The following is a 13,943-nucleotide window of genomic DNA, read 5'->3' as shown; positions in this document are numbered from 1 at the left end:
TTGTCTATCAAAAGCATGGGTCTGGGTGGCCTCCCCTGCAAACCTGTGAGCGCTGTTCTTGGTGCTGATTGTCGTCTTTCCCAGCACAGTGGGAGTTGGAAGCGGAGTCCCTCCTAGATTAATGGGAACAGTTCTAATGGGTCCTACTTATCTTAGTCATCCCAGCCTCGAGAAGTGAATCAGATGCACAAAGGGCATAGAAAATCTTCAACCAAAAGAATGATAGAATATTGTGAGAGTGATTTTCAGTCCCATCAACTTCCTTTTAACATGTACAAAATGCAGTATCTAAAGTTGGTAATAAAAAGGTAATGAGTTAAAAACATAAGATGTTGTGATGATGATTGAGGAACATGACTCAGGTGGCAGAGAATTTTCCACACAAGTGTGAGGACCTGAGTTTGGTCTCCAGCCCCCACATAAAAGCCAGGCATGATGGCATGTCCTTGTAATCCCAACCCTAGAGATATAGGAGGAGCCTTGGAGCTTGCTTGTCAGCCATTGTAGCTAATCTGTGAGCTCCAGGTCCCAGTGAAAGACTTGTTTCAAAAAAAAAAAAAAAAACAGGTGGACATATCCTGAGGATGACACCCACCCACAATGCACTGTACACACGTGAACACACACACACACACACACACACACACACACACACACACGGGTTTTGTTGTGCAAATCATATAATAGAGGACTTGCTCTATATTCTTAGCCTAATATTATTATACTTTTAAATAACCGTACTGGTTATTTCTTTAGCCCAATAGAAAGTAAGCCCCTTGCAAGGTTACGGTCACTTTCTCTTCAAGTGTAGAACTATGTCTGACCCATGGTGGTGCCTAGTATACCCTTCCAGAATCAATGGATGAATCCTCTTTGGTGTGAATCCATAAAGAGACCTTTGTCAAGAGCAACCCAGAGATTATCGACCAGTCTGCATGCAAAGTGTGCAGTTCCCGTGGGAAAAGAACTGTCCCCATCTTCCAGAGAGGCTCATCTGATTTACTTTGCCTAACTGCTGTACATGCTAGATTCTCTGGGTTATGGATGCAGGATAGGGATGTGGTGTGGGAGGGGTGGCTAGAGGAAAGGACTCCCAAAGCCCTTGGGTCTTTAGACCACACTTAGGCTTTCTCGGCACTGTTCTAACAGGTTCATGATGAAAAGAAGAAGTCCCTTAGAATCTTAAAAGAAAAAGCAATGGAATGCCACGGGCTTTGTTTACTAATGGAGACATAGTAATGGCTGTTTCACTTTCCCCACAGGCTTTGCTCAAGGAGTTTGACCACCATTTGTTGTCAGCCGCAGAAGCCTGCAAACTGGCAGCTGCCTTCAGTGCCTACACGCCCCTGTTTGTGCTCACAGCTGTGGTAAATATGGGTTCTCCCACACAGTCAGCGGGAGGGAAAAGTCTAACCTTGAACTAGGTGATGACTCTTCATTGGCAATTATGATAAGACTCCATTCGGGGGAATGTACTATGGCCGTATCCGGACGGCAGCTAAGTTACTTCAGTCTGAGCATATAACATTGACTATCCCAGGACAAGGGTTCCTAAGGCTTGCGGCAGATCAGAATCACCTATGGAGCCTTTCCAAAACACTATATATCCTAGGATCCACTCTGTGCCCATCAAATGCAGATCTCTTGGATTAACATTACAAAATTCTTTCATTTTGAAACCTAGCTAACTTTGGGATTGAAAAGAAGGCTGAGTAGTTAAGAGCAAGTACCACTCCTGCAGAGAGCCTGGGAGGCTAGCAACCACATCAGGTGGCTGGCAACAGCCTAGAACTCCAGCTCCAGGGGATTCAACATCCTCTTCTGGACTCTACGGGCATGTGCATGAACATGTAGACAGACACACATGCACACAACTTACTAATTAACGAATATATGGTCAACTTTATATCTGCAAGTTCTACACCCTTACATTTAATCAACTTTGGATCAATTTTTTTTGCATACATACAGAACACATACAGACTCTTCTTTCTGGTCATTCCTGGACAGAGCAGTATTGGCACTGTGTTATATAAGGGATCTATAGGTGCTGTGTGTACATGGTTCGATGCATGCCATTTTATGCAAAGAACTTAAGCATCTACAGATTTTGGTGTCCATATGGCATAAAGAACTGAGTCTTAGCTAGCTGATTCCATACACAAATTTAAAACCCACTACTCTGTTGTTTGGGTTATAGTTAAATTGATACCTTTATTGCACAGAGAAATTAATTATGTTTCTGTCCTGGGTGTAGAATGTTAGTGAGACTTGTAACTGTGCCAAATGCAAATACTGTGAGAAACAATGTTAGGGAAGAAAGGGGCTGTTCTTTTTGTTTTTTGTTTTTGTTGTTGTTGTTTTGCTTCAATTCTATTGATGCAATTGTTGATGTTACTGTTTGCCCATTTGCTAATAGTTCCAGAGATTTCAATCTGTGGATCATTGTCTCTATTACTTTGGCCCCATATAGATAAAATATAGTAGCAGGAGCTATGAAGAACAGAACGTTCAGCCTCAGTTCTAGCAGGCATCTGACCTCCCATTTCCCCTTGCATTTCACACTCATTCCTGTTCATTGGATTGTACATCCCACCTTAAAGATGCTTCTTCCACCCCTTAGGTGATTGTCTGCGGTAAGTCTTCACGGAGTTCTCAAGCCTTGCAAATAGTCAACCAAAACATCATAAATCATTTGCAAAAATAATGACAGCAGGATCATGTTCAGTCTGCCATGTTCAGTCCACAAGAATCAGGGACAGGGCAGGATGGAGAGTAAAGATAGCAATGTCTTACCCTCCATCTCAGTCAGTGGTTCAAGGCTCTATCCCTCCTCGTGCACCAAAAACAAAACAAAACAACCTCATATCCTCCATTAAACATTCAAGAACCTTCTTTAGGATGTCTGTGTTGTGCATTTCTTTTCCTTTAATATTTTAAGTAATTGCCCTCTGGGAATAAGAAGGTTTTCTGGGTGTGGTAGTGTACGGCCTTTAATCTTCACTTGGGAGGCAGAGACAAGTGGGGGGGGGGGCTATGCCTGTTCTACATCCTGAGTTCTAAAGCAGCCAAAACTACATAGTTCTGTCTCAAAAAAAGTAAAGAAGGGGGACGGTAAAAAACAAAGTTTGTTCTGATTTTCACAAACACATGGCACCTGAAATCCTTTAAAAACAACAGAACATCAGCAGAGACATCAGCAACAGGAACACACAGAGTAATTTGTAGCTTGTCTCTGGAGAAGCATGCTGTTGTATATATTATTTTTTAAACAATCGGTCACAAATGAACGAATTGCTGTAATCCTTAAGCCTGTCTCTCCCTCCAGTTTGTCATTATTTGCTGATGTCAAAACAAGTAAAATAAACGAACTGGATTTCCTTTAAACAACAAAAAAGAAAAGTTTGTCACATGTAGTGCCCAATGCAACATCTGACCCGCATTTGCTGTTTTCCACAGAACATCCGTGGCACGTGTTTATTGTCATATAGCTGTTCTGCTGACTGCCCTCCGGGAATGAAAAGCGTGTATCTGCGTGAAGCCAAAGAAGCTTTTGAGATCGGTCTCCTGACCAAGAAAGATGGCGGGCCGGTGAGTGGGAAGCAGGAGCTGCACAGCTTCATCAAAGCCGCTTTTGGCCTCGCCACGGTGCATGGCAGACTCCATGGGGAGACAGTTGCGGTTCGCGCAGCAAGGCAGCTATGCAGTGAAGCTGTGGGCAAGCTCTATGCCTTCAGCGTCTCCCCCAGCCAGGAAAGAGAAGCCCTGGCTCAGGAAATCATGTCTCTCATTAGGCAGGTGAAGGGACATCTACAAGTCGAAAGCTTCCCAAATTTCGATGAGAGATCTTACGTCCCGGAGAGTTTCAAGTGTGGTTTAGATAGGCCCATCTTGCATGGGCACGTGGATTTCCAACAGATTCTTGAAACCTATTCCCAGCACCATGCTTCGGTGTGCGAGGTATTTGAAAGCACCTGTGGGAATAGCAAAAGCAACCAGAAAGACACAAAAGCCAAGGTCTGTGTCACCACTCTGAAGACAGAAACCAACACTGCAGACACGATGCATGCTGCTCTAGAGAAAGGGTGCTCCCAAGACAGCAGGAGCGCAGCTTCTTTCGAGATGTCTAAGAAAGATCGGGAGAAGCGCCAGAGAGAAAAGAGGAGAAGCTGGACCCATTCCGAGGCATTTCGAGTCTCCCTGGATCAGGAAATGGGGACTGAGACTGAGCCACCACACCACAGCAGGGCAGATGTTTCCAACAAGTCTCTGAGAGACAGCTCTAGCTCCAGTTCCTGGAGCAGACTGTCAGGGCTCAGCTCTTCCACAAGCTGGGAGGAAGTGAACTGTGCTGTTCAGGAGATAGTAAGGAAAGAGTCTAGCCAAGAAGAACATCTCGTGGACACGCAATGCTCCACGGCAGTGTCTGAGGACCCCGAGTGGGACAGACGCTGCAGAGCTACAGATTTGTTGTTTTCAAAGCTCCGTGGTGTCTCTTTCCAGAAAACTGAAGATCACAATGTAGAGTCTTCCCAAAGTCAGTTACACAAACCCACACCCACCCTTCCTCTTGACACAACATACACTTGTTTGGCCTCCGTTGCAGGGCTTTCAGAACCCCCTGGAGGATCTAACAATACTTCGCTTCAGTCCAGTCCTTTGTGTGGTTCTGATTCCTGGTCCTTGTTTAGTTCGGGCAGATTTATGGATATGACCACGTTGTATCCTTCTGTTCGAGAAGAAGAAACCTCTGGAATAATTGGTGACTTGCCTGGGTCTAAGAATGACTTTAAGGACTGTCATGGAGAACAGAAGGGAGGGAAACTCACTGAAATAGGCACAGGACCTGAATTAGCCTTTGCCCCCTCCTCCATCGACCCGGAAGGAGAAACAGCAGAAAGCACAGATGATGGACCATCACCCTTTCAAGTAGCCCCAGGATGTTTAGAAGGCAGCCATTCCATATCTACAAGTAGAAGTTTCTTTCCAGATTGGTCTGTTCAAAATGCCGAGCCAGCAAAGATTGGCTGCTCAGTAAAAGACCAAGCTGTGGATCCCGACGCCTCTACGGTGGACGAGGATGGTCAAATGCTTGACAGCACAGAGGTCTACTCCATTGGCCAAGATAGCCCTCACAGACCACATGCTTTAAGGTCGGGTCAGAGCAATAAGAGGCTAAATTCCTTTGTAAATGGCTACACCCCCTCCCCTGTCTTCAATGAGGACTTCAGCACCACAGAAGAAGAAAAGGAACTTGGGAACATGTTGAAGAGCAGCCAGAACTCCAGCTCATGCTCACCTTGGTGGCTAAAATCACCCGCTTTTTCCCGAAGCTCGTCTGATGGGGAAAGCTCCTGGTCTCTGCTGAACTCCAGCAGAAGTTCCCTCGGCTCACTGACAGGGCGGACCGAGCAAGAGATCCTTAAGGCTCGCACCCTGCAGCCTGATGACCTTGAAAAGCTTCTGGCAGGTGTGAGGCACGATTGGCTGCTTCAGAGACTGGAGAACACCGGGGTTCTGAAGCCCAATCAACTGCGACAGGCACACAGTGAGTACAGCCCTCTTTGTATCTAGCTTTGGGCTTTAGGAAGTGTCCGCTGGAAGCCACCTGGAAGAGAGCTTACTGGGTACCACCGACCATAAAGGATGAACTTTGTGCATTGTCGGGAAATTACTTTTCTAGTCATGGAAAGTGAGAAGTGAGATTTCAGGACCACATTTTGTTAGAGATAAGCTATTTCTCAGTTGTCACTTTTTTTTTTTTTTTTTACTAATTTGAATAAGAAGTCAACAGGGATGGAATAGGGCCAAAGTTTCAGAATAAGTTCTTCCTTTCTCTCATGATTCATTACCTGTGATCTACCCATCACTGAACGTGAGCCATTACTTCACCTCCTCTTTCCAGCCCAGTCATCCAACGCTGCTACCTGTACATCAGCCCTTTCACACATCTATGGATTCTTTAAGTATTTTCTCCTGTTTATCCCTTCCAACTCAAACCCAGATACAGGGGGTCTTTGGTCACTCAGATTTGTTTTTGTTATTGTTATTGTTGTTGTTGTTGTTGTTTTTAAGGTACACTGTCTTCAGAAACACCAGATGAGGACATTAGATCACATTACAGACGGTTGTGAGCCACTGTGTGGTTGCTGAGAATTGAACTCAGGACCTCTGAAAGAGCAGTCAGTGTTCTTAACTCCTGAGCCATCTCTCCAGCCTCTGGTTTTTCAGTTTTAATTTGAATATCAAAACATGATACATGTCTTCCGTGGAGTTCATTTTGACCTTTTCCCTGTAAGAAATGCTTTCTTGCTTTGTGCTTTTCTTTTTCGTTTAAAATGAAGACAGAATTACTTTGTTCCCTTTGCCATATTCTTCAGTAAAATTGGCATCTTTGTATAGTAACTACACTTTCTGGGGTGGTTTCTCTATTCCCCCCTCCCCCAATTCAAAACAAGTAAGGGAAAGTGGGGGCATGCTGCAATCTGCATTTCTGGGAGCCTATGCAGCAGTGTTACTTATGTTTGTGTGATCTACCCAAGGTGGTAAACTTGATTCTCTGCTGTTGTCAGAGGTTAAGAAGTTGGAATCACATACTGCATACCCCATCACAATCTCTGGGGTGTCTATAAGCCTTGGTTTTCTATCCACTTTCATGAAGAAGCTTGTCTTAACTTTGCCCCTTGCCATATTTAACCAAGAAAGAATAAAAAACTATTCTTTATTGACACTTATATAGTGTCATATTTTCTTTTTTTTTTTTTTTGTAGAATTTGATTTTTTAACTTTATTTTAAAAAACAAAGATAAAAGAAAAAATTTAAAACATTTTGGCATAAATGTATACAAATATATTTTTGTCAGTGCTTGGCTTTTTTTTTTTTAAGGTTTGATACTCTGCATTAAGGTCTTACTAGTTACAATGAGCAAAACGTACATGTAAAACAGGATGTAACCCAGAATTAGTCAACGTTCTCTTGGTGTGTAAGGATTGAGCATAATGGTTTTTTTGTTTTGTTTTGTTTTCTTTTCTTTTTTTTCTTGAACTTCACACAGTCTGTGAGTTGTTTCTGGGGCAGTCCAAGCCTCTGGGGTTAGCATCCCACTATCAGTGACTGCATATTATCTCTGTTCTTTTGTGACTGGGTTATCTCACTCAGGATGATATTCTCTAGATGCAACCATTTTCTTAAGAATTTGGTTAAGTCATTATTTCTGATAGCTGAGTAGTACTCCAGTGTGTAAATGTACCACAATTTTTGTATCCATTCATCTACTGAAGGACATCTGGGTTTTTCCAGCTTCTGCCTATTATAAATAGAGTTGCTGTGAACAATGTGGTGCATGTATCTTTGTTGTATATTGGAGTTCTCTGGGGTATATGCCCAGAAGTGGAATAGCTGGGTCTTCAGGTAGTACTATGAGACTGATTTCCAGAGTGGTTGTATCAGTTTACAACCCCACCAACAGTGAAGAAGAGTTTCTCTTTCTCCACAACCTCACCAGCATCTGCTGTCATCTGAGTTTTGGATCTTGGCCAATCTGACTGGTGTGAGGTGGAATCTCAGGGTTGTTTTGATTTGCATTTCCCTGATGGCTAAGGATGTCAAGCACTTCCTTAGATGTTTCTCACCCATTCGATATTCCTCAATTGAGAACGTTTTGTTTAGCTCTGTACCCCATTTTTAATAGGGTTGTTTGATTCTCTGGTGTCTAGCTTTTTGAGTTCTTTGTATACCTTGGATATTAGGCCTCTATCTGATGTGGAGTTGGTAAAGATCTTTTCCCATTCTGTTGGCTGCCATTTTGTTTTCTTGACAATGTCCTTAGACTTACAGAAACTTTGCAATCTTATTAAGTCCCATTTGTTAATCTTTGACCTTAGAGCTTGAGCCATTGGTGTTTTGTTCAGAAAATTTTCTACTGTGCCTATGTGTTCTAAGGTTTTCCCTACTTTCTCATCTAGTAGTTTCAGTGTATCTGGTTTAATGTGGAGATTTTTGATCCACATACACTTGAGCTTTGTACAAGGAGATAAGAAAGGGTCTATTTTCATTCTTTTGCATGCTGAGTGCCAGTTGGACCAATACCATTTGTTGAATAGGCTGTCCTTTTTCCATTGAAAGTTTACAGCTCCTTTGTCAAAAATCAGGTGACCATATATGAGAGGGCTCATTTCTGGATCTACTATTCTATTACATTGATCCACGTGCCTATTTCTGTAACAGTACCATGCAGTTTTTAACACAATTGCCTTGTAATATAGCTTGAGGTCAGGGATAGTGATTCCTGCAGATGTCTTCTTGTTGTTGAGGATGGATTTCGCTATTCTAGGTCTTTTGTTATTTCAGATGAAATTGCACATTGATCTTTCTAACTCAATGAAGAACTGGGTTGGAATTTTGATGGGGATTGCATTGAATCTGTAGATTGCTTTTGGTAGGATGGCCATTTTTAAAATGTTGATCCTTCCAATTCATGAGCATGGGAGATCTTTCCATTTTCTGAGATCTTCCTCAATTTCCTTCTTTAGAGGTTTGAAGTTCTTGTCATACAGGTCCTTCACTTGCTTAGTTAGAGTCAAACCAAGGTATTTCATAGTTTTTGTGACTATTATGAAGGGTATCTTTTCCCTAATTTCTTTCTCCACGTTTGTCCTTTGAGTATAGGAAGGCTACTGATTTGTTTGAGTTAATTTTATATCCAGCCACTTTGATGACCTTGTTTATCAGCTGTAGAAGTTCTGTGGTGGAATTTGTGGGGTCACTTAAGTACACTATTATGTCATCTGCAAAGAGTGATGTTTTAACTTCTTTCTTTCCGATTTGTATCCCTTTGATTTCCTTTTGCTGTCTAATTGCTCCAGCCAGGACTTCCAGTATTATGTTGAATAGGTAGGGGGAGAGTGGACAGCCTTGTCGAGTCCCTGATTTTAGTGGGATTGCTTCAAGTTTCCCACCGTTAAGTTTGATGTTGGCTGATGGTTTGCTGTATATTGCTTTTTATTATGTTTAGGTATGGACCTTGGATTCCTGTTCTTTCCAGGACTTTTAACATGAAGGGGTGTTGAATTTTGTCAAATGCTTTCTCAGCATCTAGTGAGATGACCATGTGATTTTGTTCTTTGAGTTTGTTTATATGGTGGATTACATTGATGGATTTCCTTACATTAAACCATCCCTGCATCCCAGGGATAAAGCCTACTTGGTCATGGTGAATGATTGTTTTGATGTGTTTTTGGATTCGGTTTTCAAGGATTTTGTTGAGTATTTTTGCATCAATATTCATAAGTGAGATTGGTCTGAAGTTCTCTTTCCTTGTAGGGTCTTCGTGTGGTTTAAGCACGAGGGGTATTGTAGCCTCAAAAAATGAGTTAGGTAGTATTCCATCTGATTATATCTTATGGAATAGTTTGGAGAGTATTGGTGTTATGTCCAAAATAAATGTCTGATAAAATTCTGCACTGAACCCATCTGGATCTGGGCTTTTTTTTTTTTTTTTTTTTTTTTTTTTGGTTGGAAGGCTTTTGATGACTTCTTCTATTTCTTTAGGTGTTATGGGATTATTTAGATAGTTTACCTGGTCCTGGTTAAACTTTAGGATCTTGTATCTGTCTAGGAATTCATCCATTTCCTTCAGATTTTCCAACTTTGTGGAGTATAGGCTTTTGTAGTAGGATCTGATGATTTCTTGAATTTCCTCAGTTTCAGTTGTTATGTCTCCACTTTCCTTTCTGATTTTGTTAATTTGTATATTCTCTCTTTGCCCTCTAGTTAGCCTGGCTAAGGGTTTATCAATCTTGTTGATTTTCTCAAAGAACCAGCTCTTGGTTTTGTTGATTCTTTTGATGGTTCTTTTTGTTTCTATTTGGTCTATTTCTGCCCTAAGTTTGATTATTTCTTACCGTCTACTCCTCTTGGGTGTATCTGCTTCATTTTGTTCTAGAGCTTTTAGCTATGCTGTCAAGTTGCTGATGTATGCTCTCTCCAGTTTCTTTTTGCAAGCGCTCAGAGCTATGAGTTTTCCTCTCAGTACTGCTTTCATTGCATCCCATGGGTTTGGGTATGTTGTGTTTTCATTTTCATTGAATTCTAGAAAATCCTTAATTTCTTTCTTTATTTCTTCTTTGACCCTTCTATCGTTTAACAGAGCGTTGTTTAGTTTCCATGTGTATGTGGGCTTTTTGTTGTCTTTGTTGTTGTTAAAGACCAGCCTTAGACCATGGTGATCTGAGAGAATGCATGGTTGTATTTCAATCTTCTTATATTGATTGAGGCTCGTTCTGTGTCCAAGTATGTGGTCAATTTTCAAGAAGGTGCCATGGGGTGATGAGAAGAAGGTGTATTCTTTTACTTTAGGATGATATGTTCTGTAGATATCTATTAATTCCAGTTGGTTCATAGTCTCTGATCGTTTTACACTGTCCTTGTTCAGTTTCTGTTTCCATGATCTGTCCATTGGTGAGAGTGGGGTATTAAAGTCTCCCACCATTATTGTGTGGGGTGAAATGTATTTTTTGAGCTTTAGTAGGGTTTTTTTATGAATGTGGGTGCTTTTGTATTTGGAGCATATATGTTAAGGATTGAGAGTTCCTCCCGACAGATTTCCCCTGTAATGAATAAAAAGTGTCCTTCCTTATCTTTTTTGATAACTTTTGGTTGGAAATTTACTTTATTTGATATTAGAATAGCCACTCCAGCTTGCTTCTTGGGGCTGTTTGCTTGGAAGTTTTTTTCCCAACCTTTAACTCTGAGGTAGTGTCTGTCTTTGTCTCTGAGATGAGTTTCCTGCATGTAGCAAAATGCTGGATTTTGTTTATGTATCCAGTCTGATAGCCTATGTCTTTTTATTGGAAAGTTGAGTCCATTTATGTTAATATATATCAAGAAATAGTGGTTGCTGTTTCCTGCTATTATTGCTTTTGTAGGTTGAGTTGTGTCTGTGTCTCTTTCTTCTTTTAGTTTTCTTGCTTAGGAGTTTTCTTGTTTTTACTAGGATGTAGTTCCCCTCATTGTATTGGGTTTTCCACCTATAATTCATTGTAGTGCTGGGTTTGTGGTCAGATATTGTGTAAATTTAGATTTGTCTTGAAATATCTTCATCTCTCCATCTATGGTGAATGATAGTTTTGCTGGGCATAGCAGCTTGGGCTGGCACTTGTGCTCTCTTAGGGTCTGTATGATGTCTGTCCAGGCTCTTCTAGCTTTCATAGTCTCTGTTGAGAAATCGGGTGTGATTCTGATTGCCCTGCCTTTATATGTTACCTGACCTTTTTCCCTTACTGCTTTTAGTATTCTTTCTTTGCTTTGGGCACTTGGTGTTTTGACTATTATGTGTCAGGAGGAATTTCTTTTTCTGGTCCAAACTATTTGGAGTTCTGAAGGCTTCTTTTGTGCTTGTGGTCATCTCATTCTTAAGGGTAGGGAAGTTTTCTTCTACAATTTTGTTGAAGATATTTACTGTGCCTCTTAGTTGATATTCTTCTCCCTCTTCTATTCCTATTATCCTTAGGTTTGGTCTTCTCATTGTGTCCTGGATCTCCTGGACATTTTGGGTTAAGAGCTTTTGGGTTTTGCATCTTCTCTGACTGCTTTGTCTATGTTTTCAATGTTGTCTTCGACCCCAAGATTCTCTCTTCCATCTCTTGTAGTCTATTGGAAATGCTTGCATCTGTGACTCCTGATTTCTTTTTTAGGTGTTCTACCTCTAGGGTTGTCTCTTTTAGTGTTTTCTTTATTGTGTCAATTTCTGTTTTAGATTCCTTCTTCCATTCCTTAATCTCTTTGGTTCTGTTTTCCTCTAGTTCTTTGAGTGTTTTTCTTGTTTCCTCTTTAAAAGCTTCTGATTCTTTTTGCTTTTCCTCCCGTTTTTGTTTAAGGATCTCTATCCTCATCTTGAGGTATGATTTTAGGTCTGCGTCTTCTTTTTCTTGAGTGTTTGGCATTCCGCTGTTTGCTGTGATGGGAGAGCTGGGTACTGGTGTTGCCAGGTTGTCTTCGTTTCCCTGGGATATGCTCTTTTGCTTTCCTCTTGCCATCTTGTTATCAGTGATATGTTCTTGCCTTTCCCTTGTACCTGGCCTGTGTCCCTGGATCTCTGCTGGTCCAGGTAGCAGATGGTCCGAGCCCTGTTCTAGTGCCATATTTTCATTGAACTATTTTTTAATAGAAGTTATTTTAAAAGGGCAAAATATGAGAGAGTATAAGTTAGACATCTATGATGAGGCAGTCACGACTTATGTTCGTTCAACATTACCCATAGTTCCAGTTCGAATCCCTGGAATTGCCAGGACCTTACAGTGAGCATGCAAAGTGTGCTTACTGGTTGCAAAGCCCTGTCCAAAATGGTTTAAAGAAGGCCTACCTTTTTTTTTTCAGGTGCCCTTCTGCTAAAATATTCCAAAAAGTCTGAGTTGTGGACAGCCCAGGAAACCCTAGCATATCTGGGAGACTACCTGAAAGTGAAGAAGAAGGGCAAGCAGAGAAATGCATTCTGGGTCCACTATCTCCATCAAGAGGAAACCCTGGGGAGGTATTACTGGAAAACACGTGTGTCGTCAACATAAGCCAGGCCAGTTTTCTTTTTGGTGAAGCAGTCACTCATGAGATTGTGAAAGGGTTGAAATGTGGCCCAGATGTATGACTTTAGATACTAACTTCTGTTCTCCATCATTAGTCAGCTGATAATGGTTTCAGAATCACAGAATTGTGTCAGATGAGTGTCTGGATGGTGTGTACCATGATTTCAAGCCCACCAGGGAAACGTTTTTAAACCCACTGTTTAGACAAGAAAATCAGATATCTTAATGATGTGGGTGATTGTCACACCGCTTGTATTTTTTGAAAACCCATGAAAAATAATGCATATACCCAAACTTTTAATGTTGACCCTGTTTGCCATCTAAACCCTAAGGATGTATGAAATCAGGAGAAAAATAGAGAAATTGTGTAAAACCAGACAGTTCTTGGACAGTTGAAGGGTACAATACTATATACCTTGGGCTCTATTTGAAATGGTTTATACTAATTCAGCCAATCTGCAAACACCCTGCAAAGTAGGTGTTACTGTTTGTCTTAATTTTGACAGAGATTAAGTCACAGCAATGTTAAGAACTTGTCCAAAGTAATATATAAATGATAGAATGAAATGTGATGAGTTGAATTGTGTCACCTCAAATTCATGTGGATGTTTCAGTGTTCATATTGGAAAAACAAGAGCTGTTCCAACTGTAGTTAAGGCATACTGGAGTCAGATGAATCCACAAGCTAGTACAGCCTGGTCTCAGTCACTGTTTATTGGTGTACAGTTAACTATAAGCAGGGCAACATGTACAGAAGAAAACATTTAATTGCGGGTCTGCTCACAGTTTCGGAGTGTAAGTGCATTATGATCCTAGCAGGAAGCATGGCCAGCATGTAGGCAGACATGGTCCTGAAGCTTCACATCCCGACTCACAGGCAGGGCTGGGGGTGGGGCTCTCCTAGCATGGGTTCTTAAAAACTCAAAGCCCACCTCCAGCAACACACTCCAACAAAGGCACACCTCATAATCCTTCTAGTTCTTTCAAAGAGCTCTACTCCCCCACAACTGAGAATTCAAATATCTGCGCTTATGATGGTCAGTCTTATTCAAACCACCACACTACAGCTGTGTCCTTTAGAAAAGGAAACTTGGAGGTGACCCTACACACCGTGAGAGTGCACATGAAGATTATAGTTATGCCCAAGCAAGGTGAGGAAATCCCACAAGCCAGAGACAAGGCCTAGGGCAGGTCTTTCCTTGCTGCATTTAGAGAAAACAGTACCCCACTGACTTTTGATTTGGGACATCCAGGCTTCAGAACTATGAGAGAATCTGATTCCTGTGTGTTTCGTTATGATATCCCCAGGAAGCTAATGTAACAAGGTATCACGAGACCTTCTAAGGTGAGATATGAGAAACTGG

At 41.5% G+C, this 13,943-nt stretch overlaps 1 protein-coding gene across 1 annotated transcript in view; it reads left to right on the top strand.

The window, feature by feature from the left end:
• Positions 1–13,943, top strand: part of ALPK1 (alpha kinase 1) — a gene marked incomplete at its 3' end in the record, with an annotated part of 59,782 nt that overhangs the window by 38,829 nt on the left and 7,010 nt on the right. The window contains exons 8-10 of the mRNA XM_080916031.1: positions 1,263–1,367; positions 3,460–5,548; positions 12,377–12,530. Coding sequence (XP_080772157.1) covers positions 1,263–1,367; positions 3,460–5,548; positions 12,377–12,530 — 2,348 coding nt within the window. The remainder of the gene's footprint in view (positions 1–1,262; positions 1,368–3,459; positions 5,549–12,376; positions 12,531–13,943) is intronic.

This window comes from Micromys minutus (assembly GCF_963924665.1).
Source record: "Micromys minutus genome assembly, chromosome: 4".
NCBI classification, from domain to species: Eukaryota; Metazoa; Chordata; class Mammalia; order Rodentia; family Muridae; genus Micromys; species Micromys minutus.
This window is presented reverse-complemented; position numbering and strand designations above follow the sequence as displayed.